Source organism: Plecotus auritus (assembly GCF_963455305.1).
Source record: "Plecotus auritus genome assembly, chromosome: 14".
Lineage (NCBI taxonomy): Eukaryota > Metazoa > Chordata > Mammalia > Chiroptera > Vespertilionidae > Plecotus > Plecotus auritus.
In genome coordinates, this window is record NC_137780.1 from 13,604,993 (window position 1) to 13,626,276 (window position 21,284).

Genomic DNA, 21,284 nt, shown 5'->3' on the forward strand with positions numbered 1-21,284 from the left:
AAACTATAATATACCACTGCACACCCACTGGAATGGGTAAACTTTTAAAAAACTAACCACTCCAAAGGTGACAATGATGTTAAGTAACACTCTGGATATGCAAGTGGGACAGACAAGTTGACAGTTTCTTCTGAAGTTGATCATACCAAGTGATACAGAAATTGCATTCCTAGGTGTTTATCTAACATAACTGAGACTGTATGTTCACACAAAGGTTTATACTGCAATATTCACAGGTGCTTTTTTAATAATAACCACCAATTTCAAAAAGAACCAACTGTCTACCTACTAGTGACTGTACAACCACATTAAGATATCCACTTAATGCTATAAAGCCACAGAAAGAAACTACTGATATATACAACAATATTGGTTAGTTTAAAAAATATTATGCCAAGTGAAAGATGAAGAACACAAATGACTACAAACTGGTTGGGGATTATACCTTTTAATATTTAAATACTAGAGGCCCAGTGCATGAAATTCATGCATGGGGGCGGGAGGGTCCCTCAGGCTGGCCTGCACCCTCTCCAATCTGGAACCCCTCGGGGGATGTCCGACTGCTGGTTTAGGCCCAATCCCACGGGCCTAAACCGGCAGTCGGACATCCCTCTCGCAATCCGGGACCACTGGCTCCTAGCCACTCACCTGCCTGCCTGCCTGATCGTCTCTAACCACTCTGCCTGCCAGCCTGATGCCCCTGACTGCTCCCCTGCCAACCTGATCGCCCCTAACTGCCCTCCCCTGCTGGCCTGATCACCCCTAACCGCCTCTGCCTCGGCCCCTGCCACCGTGGCTTTGTCCAGAAGGACGTCCGGAAGATGTCTGGTCTAATTAGCATATTACCCTTTTATTAGTATAGATGTTCTGCTCCATTGTTCTGCCTTTTCTCTTTGTGGTCCCCAATTATATTCCATTGTACCTTCTGTGAAATGCTCACTCTGGGGTAATCGGCCTTGGTGCCAAGAAGTCTGACTCCCCTCAGATTTCCCTGCTGTGCCATAACCACATGGAGAGGAATAACGGAAATAAACAAATGCCTAGTTAGCTCCTGCAGTTCTGCTCAACTTATCTGATATTTTAGATATGAAAACCAGCATCTTAAAAATTAAGGCTGGCTACGTCTTTGCATTATTACTGCATCGATATATTGGTTTAATGATTTATTTTAGGCAAATAGCTTGGAAATATAAAAGTATACACTAAAATATTCCTAACTTTATTTGGCCTTGAACTTTATATGATAATGCCAATATTATAATGCAACCTTGACTTGGGAATTTTTGAAAAAGGTTTGGGAAAAAGCAATAGAATTCTGATATAGCCTACATAGCATAATAACTAAAATAGTTAGCAAAGAAATTAGCTTGTCAGACTCCTGACAATAAAGTTATTTATGTATCTATAAATTTAGTAAAATATAAAAAAATCACTATGAATATGAAATGATACTTTTAATTCAAAAACCACCCAAATCACACCTCCATAAATTAGTAACTAGAACCAGAATGCCGACTGCCAGCACTTCTGCCTTATGCACATTTAAAATGAGAGGATTCTGGTTCACGGCAGACAGAATGCCAGCCCAATAATGAGAATCCGAAATAAGTAGGAGAGGAGCTCAAGACTGGCATGAAACTGAAAGGCACAGGCACAAAATAAAACGAAGTTTTATCTAATAAATTAATAGATAGTGTCAAAGGAAGACAATATGGACAAGAACAGTAAATGAGTGAAAGTGTTAGGATCATTTGTATCCACATCAAGAATACAGACAGAATGTGAAGAACTACTCAGATGAATAACATTTCTACGTAATGACTTTCCTTTACCTCCTAAGAGTCTCTTAACGTCCAAGAGATTCAGCTTGAGGGAGAGCCACAGAGGCCCGACTTGCAGGCCTACGAGCAATGTAGCCATGAGGAAGGTGCCGGGGCACAGTCCTAAGTGGAGGCGCTCTAAACCCAACTAAACAATGACCACGCCTTCGTCGACTTTCAGTTTACTCCCCGCGCAGCCCCCCCCCCCCCCGAATATTTTCTGCTCATGTGATCTGGGTAAGACCTAAGCTACAAAGAGCAGGGGCTGGCCGCGCCAGCAGCAGTGTGACGAGCAGAGTGCTTTCACACGTTCCACGAATGCTGACTCACTGCCCACCTCAGGCCGCACTGCACTCACTTTCATGACCTTGATCCACGGGGCTCCGCGCCACCCTGTCCATGCTGCACTTCAGCCCAAGGGCACACCTTGGATCAGCCCGGGAAGAAGGAAGAGCCCGTGGTACCCAGCTTCGGAGCGAGTAGATGTGAAATCCAATGAGGACTTTCCGTTGTTCCCTGCAGGATATACTGCACCAAGCACGTCAAACTCAAAGGCTAACATGGGCCAAAGAGATGAGGCATGCGGCCCGCAGGCTGCGAGTTTGACATGCTTGTACTACACTCTTCTACGTAACACACTCTCCCTAATCGCTAAGGCTTCTCTCATCCGGCTCCTTCTGCCCAGGATCCTCCTCAGGGTTCTCCAGCTCTTGATGACCCTATTTCTCTGAATTCATGTAACTTAAATGCAATTAGGATGGGACTCCATTATACTGACAGGCCTACAAGTCAGTATATGTTGATTTTTTCACAACCAGTATTTATTCAGAATCCACATATATCAAGATTATTTATGCCCTGCTAGTGTGGCTCAGTACTTGAGCATCAACCTATGAACCAGGAGGTTATGGTTCATTCCAGGGCAGGGCACATGTCCAGGTTGTAGGCTCGATCCCCAATGGGGGCGGGAGGGGGGGTGCAGGAGGCAGCCAATCAATGATTCTCTCTCATCACTGATATTTCTATCTCTTTCTCCTCCCTTCCTCTCTGAAATCAATAAAAATATATCTTAAAAAAGCTTATTTAGTGCTTTAAACAATGCTGGCAAACATAGCGATAATACCAAGCATGGCCCAACGCATGCTAATCTCCTGTGCAGTACATTAGGCTGAAAGAAGTCCACATATTCCTAACAGGTGAAGAAAGTATAAGAAAAGAAGTGTCTCAACTATTGCATTTATATTTCAAGATAAATTCAGAACATAGACTGAAAGGATGCTATTGCTAGTTAAAGGTCAACAGACAATAGGTATGAGTTGAGTGAAAACTGGGCTAGTTATAATTACTTCACTGGCCCATTCAAGAAGCCTCGCTCAGGGAGAACGCTGGCTGTGAGGAGGCTGGGATGCTGCTGTTGGGTAAGTACCATAAATTTACCGGAGCTCGCTCTCCGCCAGGACAGTGTTCTCCTGCTCAGACCTCCAGGTCTCAAACACATGTCCCCACTGGGTGCATCTATGGGTGTTGCTGTGGGTTGTATGTATGAGTTCATAGCTCCCCTCACTTCTATTTCAGTCTTATTTCAAACACCTAAGTACTTTGGTTAGTATTTTTCTACAGCAAACGAGTTTTCTGCATTTCCAGGAAGCATCCCTGGGCAGAACCAATGACAAGGTGAACCTAAAGCAAAACCAAGAGTAAACCCATCGCCATGGGTTTCCCAGCAGATGCCCTTCCCAGAAACAATGCATTAAGAACTGAAATAATCCCGTTAGGTTCCACCAATTAAATAACTGTCTGTATTTATGAAGTACACTTAAATTACGTTAAGTTCATTTGATAACCTGAAAGAATTGGGAGATTACATACACAAACTTCCATTTTTACTAAAATTGTATAAAAATAATTAAATTTTCATTATAGATAGATAGATAGATAGATATATGGCAATTCTATACTATCCATATACTTTAAAATGATATATCACATACAGAAGCAGTTCACCTGCTTCAATACATTAAATAATTTAGTCTTTTATGATATATTCCCAAAACAGAAATTCTGAAAAAAGAGAAGAAATGCCAAACAAGAGAAATACTACAGGAGTGTCAATGCTAAAGAAAACCATTTGGCTAGTCTGAAAATCTGCTTTTGTGCGTAAAATTTTTCGACAATCTTGAATTAATTAATCTCAGGAGTTCTCTAGGTGTACAATAAAAGTACAAGTGCCAGCTAGCTAGCTCCCTCTAGGAAGAGATATTCAATGTGATAATTATTAGAAGAGATGTGAATACATGATACTGTGTAAGGAGATTTCTCTAATTCAAGAGTGTTTCTCTGAGATTTAGCTGCAGTTTATGGTTTTCTCTGTATTATTCCCCCCTCTGGTCATCTACCCATCCATCCATCCACCCACCTGCTCATCCATCCATCCATCCATCCATCTGCCCATCCATCCATCTGCCCACCCATCCATCCATCCATCCATCTGCCTATCTTCTTTCCTTCACTTTTAAAAATAATAATATATATCTGTGGTACATAATATAAAAGCTGCACAAGAATACAAAAGTGAACGATACGTCTTCTCCCACCTGTCCCAGCCACTCAGTTCATCTTCCTAAAGATCAGCGCCAAGGCCCAGTGTGTAGCTGCAGAGACAGTCAGTGTACATTCACACAGGTGCGGTCTTACTTTAACACAATGAATGGTGGCTTGCTTTATCATCTGGCTACGCTTTGTTTTTTTCCACTTCATAATGTACCTTAGAAATTGTTCCGTATCAGCCCATATTGGGCTATCTCATTCTTTTTAATGGATATAAAGTATTCCACTGCATAAATATAATACAATATGTTTAAGCAGTGCTCTAATGAATGTTCATTTAAGGTACCGGAATGCTGCAATGAAGGTAATTATCTATGTGTCATTTGTGAGTGTGACTTCAGGATATATTCTAGGAAGTGAAATTGGCAGGTGCATTTTCAGTCCTGATGATACTAACACAGGGATTTCATCAAGTTAAGCCCATGAAGTAGAAATTATCCACCTCCATTACTTAACTTAGCACCTTCCCGGGAATGGCTCCAGATCTGTAGCCACAGTTCTGACCCTGTTTATCCTGTGATATTTCCACGTGTGTCTTTTCTTATTACTTAGCAGCAATTTGTAGTGTTCCCTGTATTATTCTCCCCCCTGGTCATCTACTCATCCATCCATCCATCCAACCTTTCAAAACGAAGTTTATAATCTTACCCTCCATACATTCTTCATAAGTTCACTCTATCAATTAATTCTCCCTGATTTTAACCAAAAACCAGTGTTGATATTTGTCGTTCTATCCACACTGTTGCTTGGTGTTAAGACACATCAATCCCATACAATTCCGCGACACCCATCTTCCTCGTATGTTTGCCAAGAGCACCTGACTGCCAGGGCCCGCTCCGAAAGCTGGGCTACGATGACCTCACTGCTCAAGCTCTTGCCCTGCGCTCACCAACCAGAGATCCTGCTCAGGCCCTCGGCCTGGAACAGCTCTTCAATCCGTTCCCCGCCGAGACCTCACCAAGGCCTCCCCTCAACGCCAGGTCACCCAGAGAGCACTTTCTCTTACGGGTTTATTTGCATTGAGGTCTTCCACTATGTCTTCTAATCTGTAACATACTTATGAGATAAATGATGAATTCCTTCGTAGAAAGGACAGTGTCTTAAAACATTATGGTAAACTTCGCTGCCTAAATACCGCAAACGTGCTCACCAAAAAAGCGAATTTTGCCATGAACTCATTTCTACAATAATTTACAGAAGGAAAGATTCTATACAGGATTTACATTTATTTTGGAAAATAAGACTTTTAAGATTGGTGAGATACAAGCCCCTACTTATTAAACTTACTTCAGAAAGCCCACAATGTGAAAGATTTCCGATGAACTATTTCAGTAAATTATATTTTTCCCTCACATTGATTTTGATCAAAATAGGGAGGAGAAAGGATGAGGACTAAGGGAATAGGTGAAATATACTACTAATTGGATTTCTCTTTAAAACTGCAAGACCCCTTAGAATCTCTTAAATACAGTCACGGTTACTCTGACTACTACACAGAGAAAGGGAAAACCCAGTCCCAGTGAGTCCTAGAAGCTTTCACTCCACTGAGTTTACAACAAGTAAAATAGCGTGTTGCAATTTTCACAAAAACCTAAGGACTTCGTAAAGCATCGTAAATCCTACATTTCTAACTTTCACAATTCAATGATTTCATGGTTTTACTTTTGATAAATATTTTTACACTTGAAAAATATAGAAAAATGTAGAATATGACAACATTGGCCAATATATGAAAGAAGCTATTAGAAATATAAACAATCATTACATCCCATCAGGAATTGTTCTGCTCCCGTCTAGTCAATAGTAGAACGAGCTCCTCAAAGCCCTCCCACGAAGCAGAGAGCTGTGATTTACAACTTATGTTTAATAACTTTGTGAAACGGCTGACAGAATTACCATGCAAAAGCAGGCGCTGGGTTTACCGGTCACTCACCTCGCCCCCATTGACATATTCCATCACAAAACACAAACGGTCTTTTGTCTGGAAGGAATATTTCAAGGACTTGAAATGAAAAAAGAAAACATGTTATATTATAATCCTACATTGTTATAATGGCACCAAAACAGCACACTCAGAAACAGTAAGCGGGACTGATGAAATGAACCGTTATCATTCCCTACAAGTCTATTTACCCCTGAAGAGCGCTTAAGGTAGGGTTTATGAGAAACTAAGACAAATGATGTTTCGCTCAGCAATGGGCATTGCTAGGGGAAAATTAACACTTTAAGTACAAATTAACTTAGAAACTGTGATGCGCACTTCTCAATGGAGCGTGCCATCCATTTCGTACTGGGGGGGTCCCCAAAGCTCTTACCCGTGAGATCGCAGAGCGAGGCCGACAAATGACTCCAGGGGAAGTCTAAGGCAGCTACAGTCGTAATAGTTGGGGATCTAATCATTACAACATAACTTTGTGCCCACAGGGGACAGGACCTCTCCCAATTCAGTGAGTTGGTTCATGTACTTTCATAGGTTAGAAAGACCGCAGAACTATCTTAATACACTAAGACAAAAAACCCCCACCACAACAATGTAACATGAAGTCCAGATATCTGGCCATTCCTGTGAAAATTCCTACATTAGGAAATCCTAAATCTTTAAAAGACCCTTTAAAATCTCTTAAATACAGTCAAGGTTACTCTGAAGAGAAAACTCAGCCACATTGCGTACCCCTACGGTCTATTGTTCCACTGAGTTTACAATGAATAAAATCACTCCTCCTTTTGAAAGTCTAGCTGGTACTTTTAATCTTAATGTGCTCACTGACACCAGAACTCTAAGAAACTTTGCAGATTATGCCTCAATTACAATCAATCAAGGAACAGGACTAAAAAAAATTGGTTTGCTTCCTAATTCACAGTTTATACTTCGTCTAGTGAAGAAACAGCATGCCTGATCCTGCCTTTAAGGTAATGTGTTCAGTATTCCTGTGTTTCTGGAAGTCCTCTATCACTAAAAGAAGTCTCAATTTCTACAAAAAATGGTCAGCAAAGATTTCTGCCTTTCACATGTGAGGACAATGTTGCCTGATCATGTATATATTTATAATAAACCAAAGAAGCATAAAATCCTTACATTTACTGCTTATCTTTTCAGCCGGCCCCTTTTTAAGTCCACCATTTTCTCAGTGGTCTCCTTAACACGCCCTCGTTGATTTATTGGCTGTGTGAGTTATTTGTATTCAAGGTGGTGAAATTCACGGGAGGAAAAAAAATCTCCTAAACGTCATAGTTGCGTAATGGGAGGGATTACAGATGCATGCATATTGCAAATTCAACTCTTACATTCCGATAGCTTCCAAGAAATCGGACTGCCGGTCTTTGCACACAGAGAAGGGCGTACCTAAATGACTGGTGCTGACCATGTTCTGTTCCTTAGCTTAGTGCTGTCCACCCCCTCCCATCTGAAATGCTGCGACAACAACATCTGTCCGCTAGTCACTTACCGTCAAGAAGGGGTGCCTCGTGTTCTTCAGTACCCGGCTCTCGGTGAGGGTGTGTGCCACTTCATCCTGCAAGAGCAACGGGCCGCCTTTAACACACGTTCTGAGACCAACAGAAAAACGTCACCATTCTCCAGGCCAGGAGAGGTAGAACCCAGAGACGGAAAAAGATTTTATTAATTTATTATTAGTACTATTATTATTATTTTAATCCTCACCCAAGAATATTTTTCCATTGATTTTGAGAGAGAGTAGAAGAGAGAAAGACAGAGAGAAATACTCAGGTGAATTGGCTGCCTGCTGCATGGGCCCCGACCAGGGCCTGGGAGGAGCCTACAGCTGAGGTGGCATGCCCTTGACGGGAATCGAACCCGGGATCCTTCGGTCTGCAGGCCAACACTCTACCCACCGAGCCAAACTGTCTAGGGCTGGAAAATGATTTTATAACACAGTGACATGCTTGCTCCCAGTTGCCAAACTAGCTTCTCACTGTTTCTTGATTTCTATTTCTAATCTCTTTTATGAAGGTTTTTTTTTTTACCCTGATGGAGAAATGAAAGCACAATTGTTCTGTTTTCCATAAACATACACTAGTAGTCACCTTTCCCATGTGTTGTTACTGGAATCTTTGTTCTTTTTAAAATACATATCTATTTATTGATTTCAGAGAGAAAAGGAGAGGGAGAGAGACATAGAAACATCAATGAGAGAGAATCATTGATCAGCTGCCTCCTGCATGCCCCCTACAGGGGATGGAGCCCACAACCTGGGCATGTGCCCTGACCTGGAATCCAACTGTGACTTCCTGGTTCATTGGTCGATGCTCAACCACTGAGCCATGCCGGCCAACTGGAATCTTTGTTCTCGAGGCTCCTGTTCCAATGGGACTTGGGTGAAAAGCCACATGAACTCCTTGGGCTTCCGTTGTGACACAATCCCTTCGGAAGCCAGGCTTGCTTACCCTGGACAGCATGCTGCTTGCATACTCTTGTCTCCATTGCCCCTCACCACATTCCCGTCTTTCCTTCCCTTCCAGTTTCTAGTACTGGGCCAGATCAATCTCACACGCTCACCTCTCTATTCCACGTCAGAAGGGGGAATCACAGACATAGCGACTGGCACCGTTATAATCCCCCCTCCAATCTCAGCTGAATCTCGGAGGATTCTGTGACTCACTGCTACGGTGTCACCTTCCCTCCTGTATACGGCTGTTTCAAGCCTTTCCCAGGCCGGGTACGTGCCTTGCACAGGCGCTGAGATGCACAAACAGCCCTGCCAGGTCCCCTGGTCAGTGCCGCGCCGGGGCTGGAGCCCAGGTTGTCTGATCTCAAGTCGTCTATCTCCATCTCAACCTCACTCTCTCACACTTTCCAAAGGCCAGCTTGCTTCCTACTCAGAACGGGAGTCCGTAATAACATATGGCCCATGTGATCACTCTCTTCCCTGGAAACCTGGCGTCCAGGGCGTCATAATCTCTTCATCTTCCTCCTTTGCGTGGTCACCTTTTCCCGGTCTTTTTGCTGGTTCCTCACCTCTGAACCCTTACCCTCCGAGTGCCCCAGGACTCATCCCTCAGCCCTCTTCTCCTCCCTGGGAACTCATGGCCTTGGCGCCCTCATCCAGACTAAGGCTCATTGTACAGCAAACCTGTCAAACTCATGGCCCGTGGGCCGCATGCCCCGTTTATTTGGCCCATGTTAGCCTTTGAGTTTGACATGCTTGGTGTACAGGGTACATGGCAATCAGTGGTCTTCCAAAGCTGCCTTCTCACCCCCAGACTTCCCTCAATCCCAGGACGGATATTTGATAGACTTAAACTGCAGTGTCTAACAAAAATAGCAAATGCAGATGTCCAAATCCTAATTTCTAATCCGCCATCAAGAAGCTTGTTTCTCCCCCACAAGAACATCATCCCCATCGCTGTGAATATCCTTCCCATCGCTCGGCCAAGAAATAGGGCAACATTCCTCAACGCCTTCTTCCTCTCCTCCCCTGTGTTCAGCCTGTCAGGCCATCGAAGGCCGACACACCGAATCCTGCAGGACTTTGGAGGAACAAATGTATTGAAAGTGAAAGGATGCAAATCATAAACAAAATAGAGCAGGGGCAGGGAGCTAGCACGTTATCAGAACAACAAAAAGGTTGTAAGCGACAAAGAAAGTGACATGATGTGTATATTAATGAGGTTCAAAATAATAAGGATTATAATTATAAAAGTTTATGTACTTAATAACAGACCATCAAAATATATAAAACAAAAACGGGGTAGAACTGAAGAGAAAATATATAGTCCCACAACAATAGCTGCAGACTTCCATCCCCTACTTTCAACGGGCTTGGCCGGCCAGACAGGAAATATGGAAGGAAATAGGAGACGAAACACAATAACCAGCCAGGTCTAGCGGACACCCCCGGAGCACTCTGCCCTGCACAGAGCGAGCCGTCTCCTCCACACGTGGAACGGATCCCAAAGAGGCACCGTGGCTACGGCACAGATTAAGTCTCCATTGATTGCAAAGGTAGATATCAGACCAAGTATCTTCCCCAACCACCCTGGGATAAAGTTAGAAGTGAAACACTGAAGGAAGACTGAAAAGGTTATTAATTACAACTAATGGTTGAAAGAAGAAATTATGAAGGAAATTAAAGAAGAAAATACTGAATAATGAATGAAAAGAAAAAAAACACACAACATACCAAAATTCATGAGACTCAGGAAAAGCAATGTTAAGGGGGAAATTATAGCCTTAAACACTCACATTTTTTTCTTAAAAAAAAAAAAGGGGGCCCTGGCAGGTGTGGCTCAGGTGATTGGAGCATCGTCCTGTACACTGAAAGGGTGCAGGTTCGATTCCCAGTCAGGACACATACTTAGGTTGTGGGGTTCAATCCTCAGTCGGGTTGTGTCTGAGAGGCAACTGATCGATCTTTCTCCTTTTCTCCCCTTCCCTCCCTCTCCCTCTCTCTCTAAAACCAATAATAAAAAGTAAGAAAGACAAATCCTCCCGTGAGAGTTAAAAAAAAAAGAAACAGAAAAAGATCTCAAATCCACAACTAACCGACTAACTGCACAACTTAAGGAAGTAGGAAAAGAACAAATTAAACCTAACGCTGGCAGAAGGAAGAAAACAATAAAGATCTGAGCACGGATAAGTAAAATAGAGAACAGGGAAAATCAATGAAAACAAAAAGTTGGTTCTTTGAAAAGATTAACAAAATTGACAAACCTTTAGCTAGTATAAGAATCAATGTATGTAGAATGAGGGAAATAGTAGACCGTGGCAATACTTGTAGTAGACAAGATCCACTGATAGATGGTTAATAGTGGGCAACATTTTAAGAAGAAAAAAGGACATTTGCATAGTCACAGAGTATTTCCTCTAAGACAGCTGTTAATTAAAAAGGGAAAAATCAGAACGTCACAATGGCTAAACCCGGCAGACACCAGTTCACCAGGTGATCGATGTCATGTCCGCAGGAATGAGGCAGATGCACTTCATTCACCCCTGAGACGACGCCGAGAGGGCAGCTCAGGATTCACACCCCAGGTCTTGTCAGACTCAAAAATGTCATATTGTTAATCACTTCGCTATGAATAAGCCCATTTTCCTTCAACGAATTGATAAATGAACTTGTTGGGGAAAGCAGCGAGGATCTACAGCAATCGGGATAGTCTATCATTTGTGAAATACACCCGGCTTTGTACAGTTCCTCGGAAAAGTATAATTCATTAGTGAGATAAGACAGAATCCAAGTGAGGCTTATGTAAGGAAGGAAAAGCAGAATGGAGATGACATTTGCTCATGCAGGATACACAGCAGGCGGTACTCATAATCATCATAGCAAATATGTAACAATAATATATTTATTTTCATTTAATGCGATTTTAATTTTATTCAATATATAACTAAATTTATTCAATGATGATGGCAGGTGCTATTCCATTTCTTTTTTAAAAAATATATTTTATTGATTTTTTACAGAGAAGGAGAGGGATAGAGAGTTAGAAACATTGATGAGGGAGAAACATCAATCAGCCGCCTCCTGCACACCCCCTACTGGGATGTGCCCGCAACCAAGGTACATGCCCTTGACCGGAATCGAACCTGGGACCCTTCGGTCCGCAGGCCGACGCTCTAGCCACTGAGCCAAACCGGCCAGGGCCCATTTCTTTATTCATTCATTGGATCCTGACAACAACCCTATGAGAGGGACACGATTAGGACCCTCATTTTTCAGATGAGAAAACCGAGGCAACAAAAAGTTGAATAATTTGTTTGGGATCGTTTAGTAATAAGTGGCAGAGCCTACAGAAAATACCAGTTTAATTACCATATGTGTCAGGTGCTATGCTGAATCCTTTCCATATCCTACTCAGCATCACCTTCTTGTCCAGGAGCACTGTTTCCCACAAATAAAACTTTTACAAACGGAAAAACTGCGATGCTACTGGGCTGCTCCGCTCGCTGCGAGCTGTTTACCATGCTTGGCCTCTACCTGACCACAGTCAGTCTTTTCCTTCCGAGTCATCGTGATAAGCATATATGCCCCTCCGCCCCCGCCCAATACTGTCAAATGTCCCCGAGGGATGGTACTCCCCCCAAAACTGCTTGGGGAAGGTCATTAGGCAGTAAGATGCAAAGCGGGGTTACAATACTAGGCCCGACTGCGTCCAGGTCAATGTTCTTTCCCACACCAGCACTGACTGCAAAGAAGCCGAGGTTGAAACAAACGTACAAGACACGGGAGCGTAACTCACAAAGTGGGTGGAGCTATTCACTCCAGACAGGAAATATTGTAAGTAACAGAAAGCTAAAGTCGTCTGCACAGGTAATAATAATACGGCAGGTCACTGTTGAATTTAAGCAAGACAAAGCTTGGACCAACTTATAAAGTAGATCAAATTTGCCTTTTGTGGGAATTGGGGTTTAATTTAGAACCCTGAGAACTGGCATCATTAACGTGTTCATTATTTGCAGAGGTGAACGAAATTATGAGAAGGTGTTAAGCCTCCTGAAAAAATTTCAAAAACTATTTCTTTTAGTTTCATTATTCTCTTATTTTCAAATTTATTAAGGCTGCTTTTCCATCCAACAAATACAAGCTGTATAATTGATGAGTACAAATCATCTGTTAGTCTAATCCCTCCTATTCAATAAGAAATTCAGAATGTTGGGGGAAAATAAAAAGCAACATTAGTGCAATTAGTGATCTAGATCACAAATACATAGCAAAAACACTCTCCCAAACACACATAGGATAAATATTTCTATCTCCTCAAGGTAATAAAATAGCTTCAGTATATAATATTTAGATAATACTATAAATGTTTTAAAGTTTTAATACTAGAAATATTAAGATAATAGATGTTGTTAACAGTGGCCTACAACCAACGTTTTGGTCACTGAATGGAATTTCGATACTAACCATGGGTATGCGTGAGGACACACGTGTGCACAGTGTAAACAAGACTTTCAGTTACCTTTGCAATAATAACTTCTTTCTTCAGAATCTTCATAGCGTAATACTTCCCACTTGCCTTCTCTCGAACCAAAATAACTTTCCCAAAAGTGCCTTTACCTAGTAGTTTCAAATAGTCAAAATCATTCATTGTCTGAAAAATACAAATTAAAAAAATATATGAAGTATTTGATGCAACTTATTTGTAAATATCCACTCATGTGCAATATCCACTCAAAGGCAAATTTTACCAAGAGCTCTCTGAAATGAGTAAGAATCAGATGGCAATGGCTGTCTCATCAGCAGTCATAGATGCTGGAAATCATTGAAGCAATTCTCAGATACTGGAGACAATACTTTTGAACCTAGAATTCCTCAGCTACTCAAATTATTAGTCAAAGAAAACTCCTAGCCCAGATGGCTTTGCTGGTGAATTGTATAAACATTTAAGGAAGAAATAATAGCAATTGTGTACAAACGCCTACAGAAAATGGAAAAGGAGAGAATATTTCCCAATAATTGGCAACCATTACCCTGATACCAAAACCAGACAAAAACATTATCAGAAAACTACAAGCCAATCAATATCCTTTATGGAAATACATGTAAAAATTCTAAAAATTTTACAAATGAATGCCTCTGTTCATTTTCAACATTATACGCTACCCACAGTTTTTCCAAATGTCAAGTTACAATGTGTTAAGCATTCAATGGTATCTCTAGTTCAAAAGAAAAGCAGCAAGAGACATCAGGGAAATAATAAAGTACATTTATTAATTCAACTAAAAATCAAACAAACGGGACTGAATATACAGAATATTTACTGCCCCTCCTTCCCAATGCACATGTCACTCTTCCCATTAAGAGGCGGGGTCAACCTTCCCTCTTCCTGGCTGGCGCTGTGTCCAGCTCTGAACCCCGAGTAGAATCAGAGACACACTTTGCCAGGCCCAGACCCAGCCTGCCAGCCTGTCTGCTCAGGCTGTGGGAAGTCCAGGCTTTTGGCTGGGAGGAAAGCCATGTAGAGAGGCCCTGGAATGCAGAGAGGTCACGTGAGGGGGACCTAGAACCCAGACACGTGAGAAAGGCTTTCCGGCATTTTCCAGCCCAGCCCAGCCCACTGCCAGTGGCACGCAGCTGCCTGGGCGGTACGCTGGTGGCCAGCAGAATGGCCCAAGCAAACCGAGAAAGCGTGAGAAATAACACGCGGGGATTGTTTTAAGGTATTAAACCTGGGTAGTTGGTGGTATGCAATTAAGGAAAATGGAAAATGATACTTGCTGTATCCTATTACTTAATGTCATATAAGCTGGAACTGAACTCGTAGGGGTAAAATCAAAGAAGAATTTTTAAACTGCTTTATGACATTCTCAGATGAGGAGTAATATATAATTATAAAGTATTACTATATTCCTTGAGGATGCGATTCTTCGGAACAAGGAGAGTTTTCAAAAGTATGACAGTCTTAACTCTCAGTTTCACAGCTTCTGCCAGTTATTCTGTCAATCTTTAAAAAAAGGGATTTGCATGGAAATTGATATTAGTAAAAAAAATCTATGTGATAAAATCAGAAGCAGATTTCATATCTATTTTGACAAAACTTCAGAACATTTTAAAGTATCTTTGATACCAAATGCTCGTGTTCAGCGTGGCAGACACAGTAATTATCTAGTCTTTACAAATGAAATGTAACCCATTACAAAATGTTTTCCTCTTTTGGATGGTGTTAAAGTTGCAATAAGATTTCATTAAACAATGAGAGCATGGCTACTCTCCAGAAAAATTAATTCCCCAAAACCCAATTCTAAGATGTTAGGTAAACATTTTATATATAAATACTCTTTCCTTTACATAATCTCTAACATATCAATGTGGCTGCTTTAGGCTAAGACATGTAACAAATGCTTCATAAACGTATTCAAATCACAGATACTAGAATGTAAGGAAAAGACTGCCCCGTCCAAAACTGTGGTTAAAATATGAATATATAACTGAAGAGGAGCACAAGGAATCACAGAGAAGGACACAGGTTCGCCCTTCTGCCGCTCGCCACTGGTTCTTTCTCTCAGGGAAGGGAAGCTCTAGTCTGACGAATTTCTACAACAACGACTAGGCCTGGCAGCGAGAGATCACATGACCTCAGCAGGTCCCACCATCTCTTCTCTCTCTCCAAACGCTAACCATAGCTTTGAGTTACTGTAGCCAGGCATCTATATATATAAAAGCCAGCAACCGGAACGCGGTAACGACCCAAACAACCTGCCACTATGATGCCCACTGAGGCCAGTGAACCAGCCCAATTGGGGGGTGGGCACCTCCCTCCAGCCGGCCCCACCCCTGATGGGCCTCTCCCACCCCAATCGAGGGCAAGGCGGCTGGCCAACCCCCCTGTGGCCCTTTCCCACCAGCTGGCCCCACCCTCGATCGGCCCGCCCTACCCCATCGGTCTACAGCCCCTCCACCAAGCCGGCCCTGCCCCTGATCACCCCCCTACCCCAATAGGGGGCAGGGTTGGCCGGCCAACCTCCTGCAGCCCTTCCCCCCAGCCGGCCTCGACCCAGATAGGCCCCCACCACCCCATCAGGGGCAGGGCCACCAGCCAACTGCCTGCAGCCCCTCCCCCAGCTGGTCCCACCCCCAATTGGCCCCCACCACCCCAATCAGCCCACAGCCCCTCTCCCTGGCTGGCCCTGCCCCTGATTGCCCCCCCTACCCCAATAGGTGGTGGGGCTGGCTGGCCAACCTCCTGCAGCCCCTCCCCCCAGACGGCCCCACCCCTCATGGGCCCCCACCACCCCTATTGGCCCGTAGCCCCTCCCCCTGGCCAGCTCTGCCCCTGATCGCCCCCCCTACCCCAATAGGAGGTGGGGCCAGCCAACTGGCTGCAGCCCTTCCCCCTGGCCAGCCCCACCCCCGATGGGCCCCCACCACCCCAATCAGCCCATGGCCCCTCCCCGCAGCTGGCCCAGCCCTGATCGGGTCCCAATTGGGGTGGGTCAACCAGCCAACCTCACACCATCTCCTCCTCCCAACAGGCCTGGCCCCGATCTGCCTCGTTTGGGGCTGGGACAGCCAGACTCCACCCATGCACAAATTCATGCACTGGGCCTCTAGTATAAGATAATAGGCTGCCATTTTTTGCAATTGCCATTTTTAGCATATTTCTTCCATACTCATAAATGCGCCAAGTAGAGGAGTAAGTCATTATTTCCTACCTTTCTTTTATGATGGGTTGCAGAAGCATCCATCTCCTCCTCCCCTATATTATCAATTTGTGAGGTTGGACTGCAACAACTCATCCTCTCCTCCTCTTGCCTCTGGAGTCTGTCTGCTACGGCCTGAATAGCTTCCGTCCATTCTTCCCTATAGATCAAGTGCAAATTCTCATTAACAGAGGATGGTAACCAATTCAAATATTTCCTTTTTATATGAAATATACACAAATAAAGTATCCTCCACGATAACACACACACACACACACACACACACACACACACACAAGCTCATGAACATATTCTCCCACGATTACTCTAGTGTGAATTAATCCCAAGGAATTAATTACAGCATAATGTTCGTAGTAGCATTTATTTGGAGGTATGTTAAACAAGAAAAAGAAAAGGATTATAAGAAAATTCAGTTAAAAGTACTTTAAAAGTACGGTTACATTTTAATTGTCTGTACACATCTTACTTACAAAGTATAAGTGACTCCCAAGTTTGCTGTACTTATTGTTTTGTTTAGCTACTGTACAGCCATCACTGACATACTCAAGATCTTTACTGTAGTCCAACAAAAGTTCGAAGAAAAGGGTTGCAAAGCCAAAACCTTTCACTGTTCCCAGATCATAGGCAAATCTCTTTTTAAAAAAAATGGCAGGCATATATTGTAGCTTAATTAATAAGTCTCTCAAGCACTAATATAAAGCTTTTATTTTTTGAAAGTTGTCCATCAGATCAAGGATCATTTATTTCCATATAAGTTTTAAAATCAACTTGTTGATTTCTTAAAGTCCATTAGAATTTTCAATGGAATTGCATTAAATCTATAGATCAGTTTGGAAGGAATTGCCATATTAATAAATTACGCCTTCCAATCCATGAATATGGTATAGCTCCGCATTTATCTAGGTCTTTAACTTCCCAGAGCAATGTTTTGGAATTTTCTGTGAAAAGGTCTTGTACATCTTTAACTGACTTTATAGCTAAGTATTCTTTACTGTCCAGGGTTTTGTAAATTTATTTTTTTGCTGGTATTTAGAAATATAGTTGTTTATTGTACATTGGCTTCTATCCTCCAGACTTACTAAATTCATTTCTTAGTTCCAGTAGCTCTTATTTTTCTGGATTTTCTAAACATGCAACCATGTTGTCTACATGCCAGAGCAGCTTTACTTTTTCCGAATGTGTTTGCCTTTTGCTTCTTTTTCTTACATTGTAATACCCTAGATCAGACCATCAATACAATGTTAAATAAAAGTGGTGAGAGCAGGCATTTTACTTTGTTCCGGCTGTTAAAGAGAAAGCACTGAGCCTTAACCTTTGAGTATTGCACAAGCTGTAGGTTATTTTTTGGTAAATACCCTTAAGTTGAGTAAGTTCCCTTCTCTTTGTATTCAACAGGGTTTTTGTTATAAAGGGATATTGAATTTTGTAAAATGTTTTTTCTGCATCTGTTGAAATAATCATGTAGTTTTTCTCCTTTATCCTATTAACATAGTAAGTTTAGTTGAATTAGTTTCAGACTAGAAGCCCCGTACACGAAATTTGTGCATGGGTAGGGTCCTAGGCCTGGCCAGCAATCAGAGCCAATCGAGGCCTTCCTTTCCCAGCTGCTGGCTGCCAGCCAGGGCCTCCCTTCCCCGGCTGCCGGCCACACCTTCCTTCATTCTGCGCCATCCCCTGGTGGTCAGCGCACATCATAGTGAGTGATAGAACTCTCAGTCTCCCGGTCTACCTCCTGCGGGGACACTCTGCATATTAGCCTTTTATATATATAGATGCTAATGCAACTGAATTCTTGGGATAAACTCCATTTGGTCATGGTGTATTATCCTTTATATATATTTTGTAATTCTATTTGTCAAAATTTTATTAATAAATTTGGCACCAGCCCTAGCTGGTTTGACTCAGTGGATGGAGTATCAGCCTGTGAACTGAAGGGTGCTGGGTTCATTTCCAGTCAAGGGCACATGCCTAGGTTGTGGGCTCGACCCCTGGTCGGGGGTGTGCAGGAGGTGGCCAATCCATGATTCTCTCTCATCATTGATGTTTCTATCTCTCTTTCCCCTCTCCCTTCTTCTCTGAAATCAATAAAAATATATTGAAAAAAAAAAAAGAAATTTGGCACCTATATTCACAAGTATATTGGGCATATAGTTTTCTCTTCTTATGATAGTTTTGCCTGTTTTCTTTTAAATGAGGGTGACAGTTGCCTTAAAAAATGAGTTAGGAAGTGTTCTCTTCTCCATTATTTTCTGAAATAGATTTTGTAGTATTGGTAATATCTCTTTAAATGTTTAACCAATGAAGCCACCTGGACTTTAGTTTTCTTTGAAAAAAAAAAAGTGTTTTGCTTACTAATACAATTTTGTTCATTAATACTGGATTGTTCAAGTTTTCTAGCGTTAGTATTGGTAACTTCTGCCTTCTTTTTTAAAGTTTTCCTTAAAAACCTTTCAAGACGTTTCTATTTTATTAATTTTGTTTCAAAGAACTAGCTTTGTTTAATTGATTATTCTCTACAATTTTTCTGTTTTCAAGCCCCCTAATTTCTCTATCGTTTCCTTCTTTCTGTTTGTCTCAGGTTTAATTTACTCTACTTTTCTTGTTTCTCAAGATGGAAGCGTAGATTATTGACTTGAGAACTTCCTTCTTTCCAAATATGGGAATTTAAGGTTATAAATTCTACCACCAATTTTAACATGCTTTATTTTCATTATCATTTATTTAAGACTATTTTCTAATGGCTCTTGTGAATTTTGTGTTTGACCCAATGATTATTAAGAGGTGTTTTCTTTGATTTCCAAATACTGGGTTTTTTCTTATTATCTTACTGATTTCTAATCAATTCTACTGAGGGCAGAGACCATATTTTGCATAATTTCAATATTTCTAAATATATTAAGAATTGTTTTATGATCCAGAATATGATCTTCTGGTGAATGTATCATGTACATTTGAAAACAATGTGTATTCTGCCACTTCTGGGTGTAGATATCAATTATATCAAGTTGATTAATAGTGCTATTCTATTTCTACATCTTTGTTGATTTTTTGCCTAGCTGCTCTATCAATTGCTGAAAAGAATTTTAAAGTCTCAAAATATGGTCCTGGGACTGTCTATTTCCTCTTTTAATTCTGTTACTGCATGCATACATATTCATAATTGTTATATCATAGAGTTCAACTGACACTTTTAACATTATAAAGTGTCTTGGTACTCTCAAGTGATACATCTTATTTTGTAATCTGATATAATACAGCAAATCTCTTTTATTTACTGTTTGCATATCTTTTTCAATCAATTTCTTTTCAATCTACATGTGTCTTGAAGTTCATCTCTTAAAGACAATACATAAGTGGGCCCTGTATTTTCATCAATTCTGGAACTCTCTGCCTCTTAATTGCAATGTTAACCCATTAATATTTAATGCAATTATTTATAGGGTGCACCTGAGTCTACCATTTATAGAAAATACCAAGTGTTCGCAAGAGTGTGGAGAAACTGCAACTCTTATCCACTGCTGTGGGAATGTCAAATGTTGCAGCCACTATGGAAAACACTGTGGAGGTTCCTCAAAAACATAACTACCTTAAGATCCAGCAACCCCACTTCTGGGCATTTAGCCAAAATAAAATGAAATCAGCCTCTTGAAGAGGGATTTGTACTCCTATGTTCACTGCAGCATTATTCAGAATAGCCAAAAGATAGAACAGCCCGACATGTGCATTGAAAGATAAACGGGTAAAGAAAATATGGGATAAACACAGGATGGGATATTATTATGTGCTACACCATGAATGAACCATGAGGGCATTATTCCAAGTGAAATAAGCCAGTCACAGAAGGACAAATATTGCATGTTTTCACTTATATGAGGCATCTAAGGTAGTCAATTCATAGAAGCAGAAAGTAGAATGAGGGTTGACAGGAGCCAGGAGAGAGGGAAATGGGGAGTTGCCATTCAATGGGCATCGAGTTTCGGTCATGCAAGATGAAAAATTCTAGAGATCGACTGTAAAGCATTGTCCACGGAGTTAACAATACTGTACACTTAAAATTCGGTAAATTTCATGCTATTTAATCACAATTTTAAAAATGTACTAGAAAAGCTAAGAACATTTTGAAAAAATGGCAATAATAAAAGGATTGCTTCATTGAAAGCTAAAAGTTTTATAAGGCTTCTCTAATTAAAACCATGTGGTCCTAGTGCTAGAATAACAGAAATATCAAAGGGGGGTGGGAGAAAAATACTAAAAATATAATGGATGGATTATTCAATAAATGAGGTAAGACAAGAAGCTCTTCTTTTGGGAAAAAAATAAGATTCCAAACTTATATAATTAATGAAATAAATACAAGATTTTAAAAGATAGATTAGAGATATTTAGTTTACAACAGGTAAGTATTTTAGACTGGAAGACAAAGTAGAGAAGATAGAGAGTTTTTCTAGATCTTAATACATCTAAGTCTTCATCAATATTAAATTCATATAAAATATCCAAACACCAGATTCTAGGTAAATTCAGGAAACAAACTGTAATGCAAATACAAATATGCTGTTTTTTCATGAAACTGCTTTCTTCTAGTCATAAATACAATGAAAACTGATTATCCAGAAAATTAGTATGATAATATTGCAGGAACAGCAAACTATTTCAGTCTTAAGATATGGCTTAAGTCCAGCTTTGCAAACACAAAGGCAAAATGAATGAAGTTACATGCGATGTTATAA

At 41.3% G+C, this 21,284-nt stretch overlaps 1 protein-coding gene across 9 annotated transcripts in view; it reads right to left on the reverse strand.

The window, feature by feature from the left end:
• AKT3 (AKT serine/threonine kinase 3) overlaps positions 1 to 21,284 on the reverse strand; it is a 230,038-nt gene that overhangs the window by 62,308 nt on the left and 146,446 nt on the right. For 7 of the 9 annotated variants that reach the window (XM_080651009.1, XM_080651010.1, XM_080651011.1 and 4 more), the window contains 4 exons: positions 16,546 to 16,693; positions 13,353 to 13,484; positions 7,874 to 7,939; positions 6,361 to 6,429 (listed from right to left, as the gene is read on the reverse strand). In XM_080651009.1, coding sequence (XP_080507135.1) covers positions 6,361 to 6,429; positions 7,874 to 7,939; positions 13,353 to 13,484; positions 16,546 to 16,693 — 415 coding nt within the window. The remainder of the gene's footprint in view (positions 1 to 6,360; positions 6,430 to 7,873; positions 7,940 to 13,352; positions 13,485 to 16,545; positions 16,694 to 21,284) is intronic. The other 2 variants (XM_080651012.1, XM_080651014.1) reach the window with 1 other exon arrangement.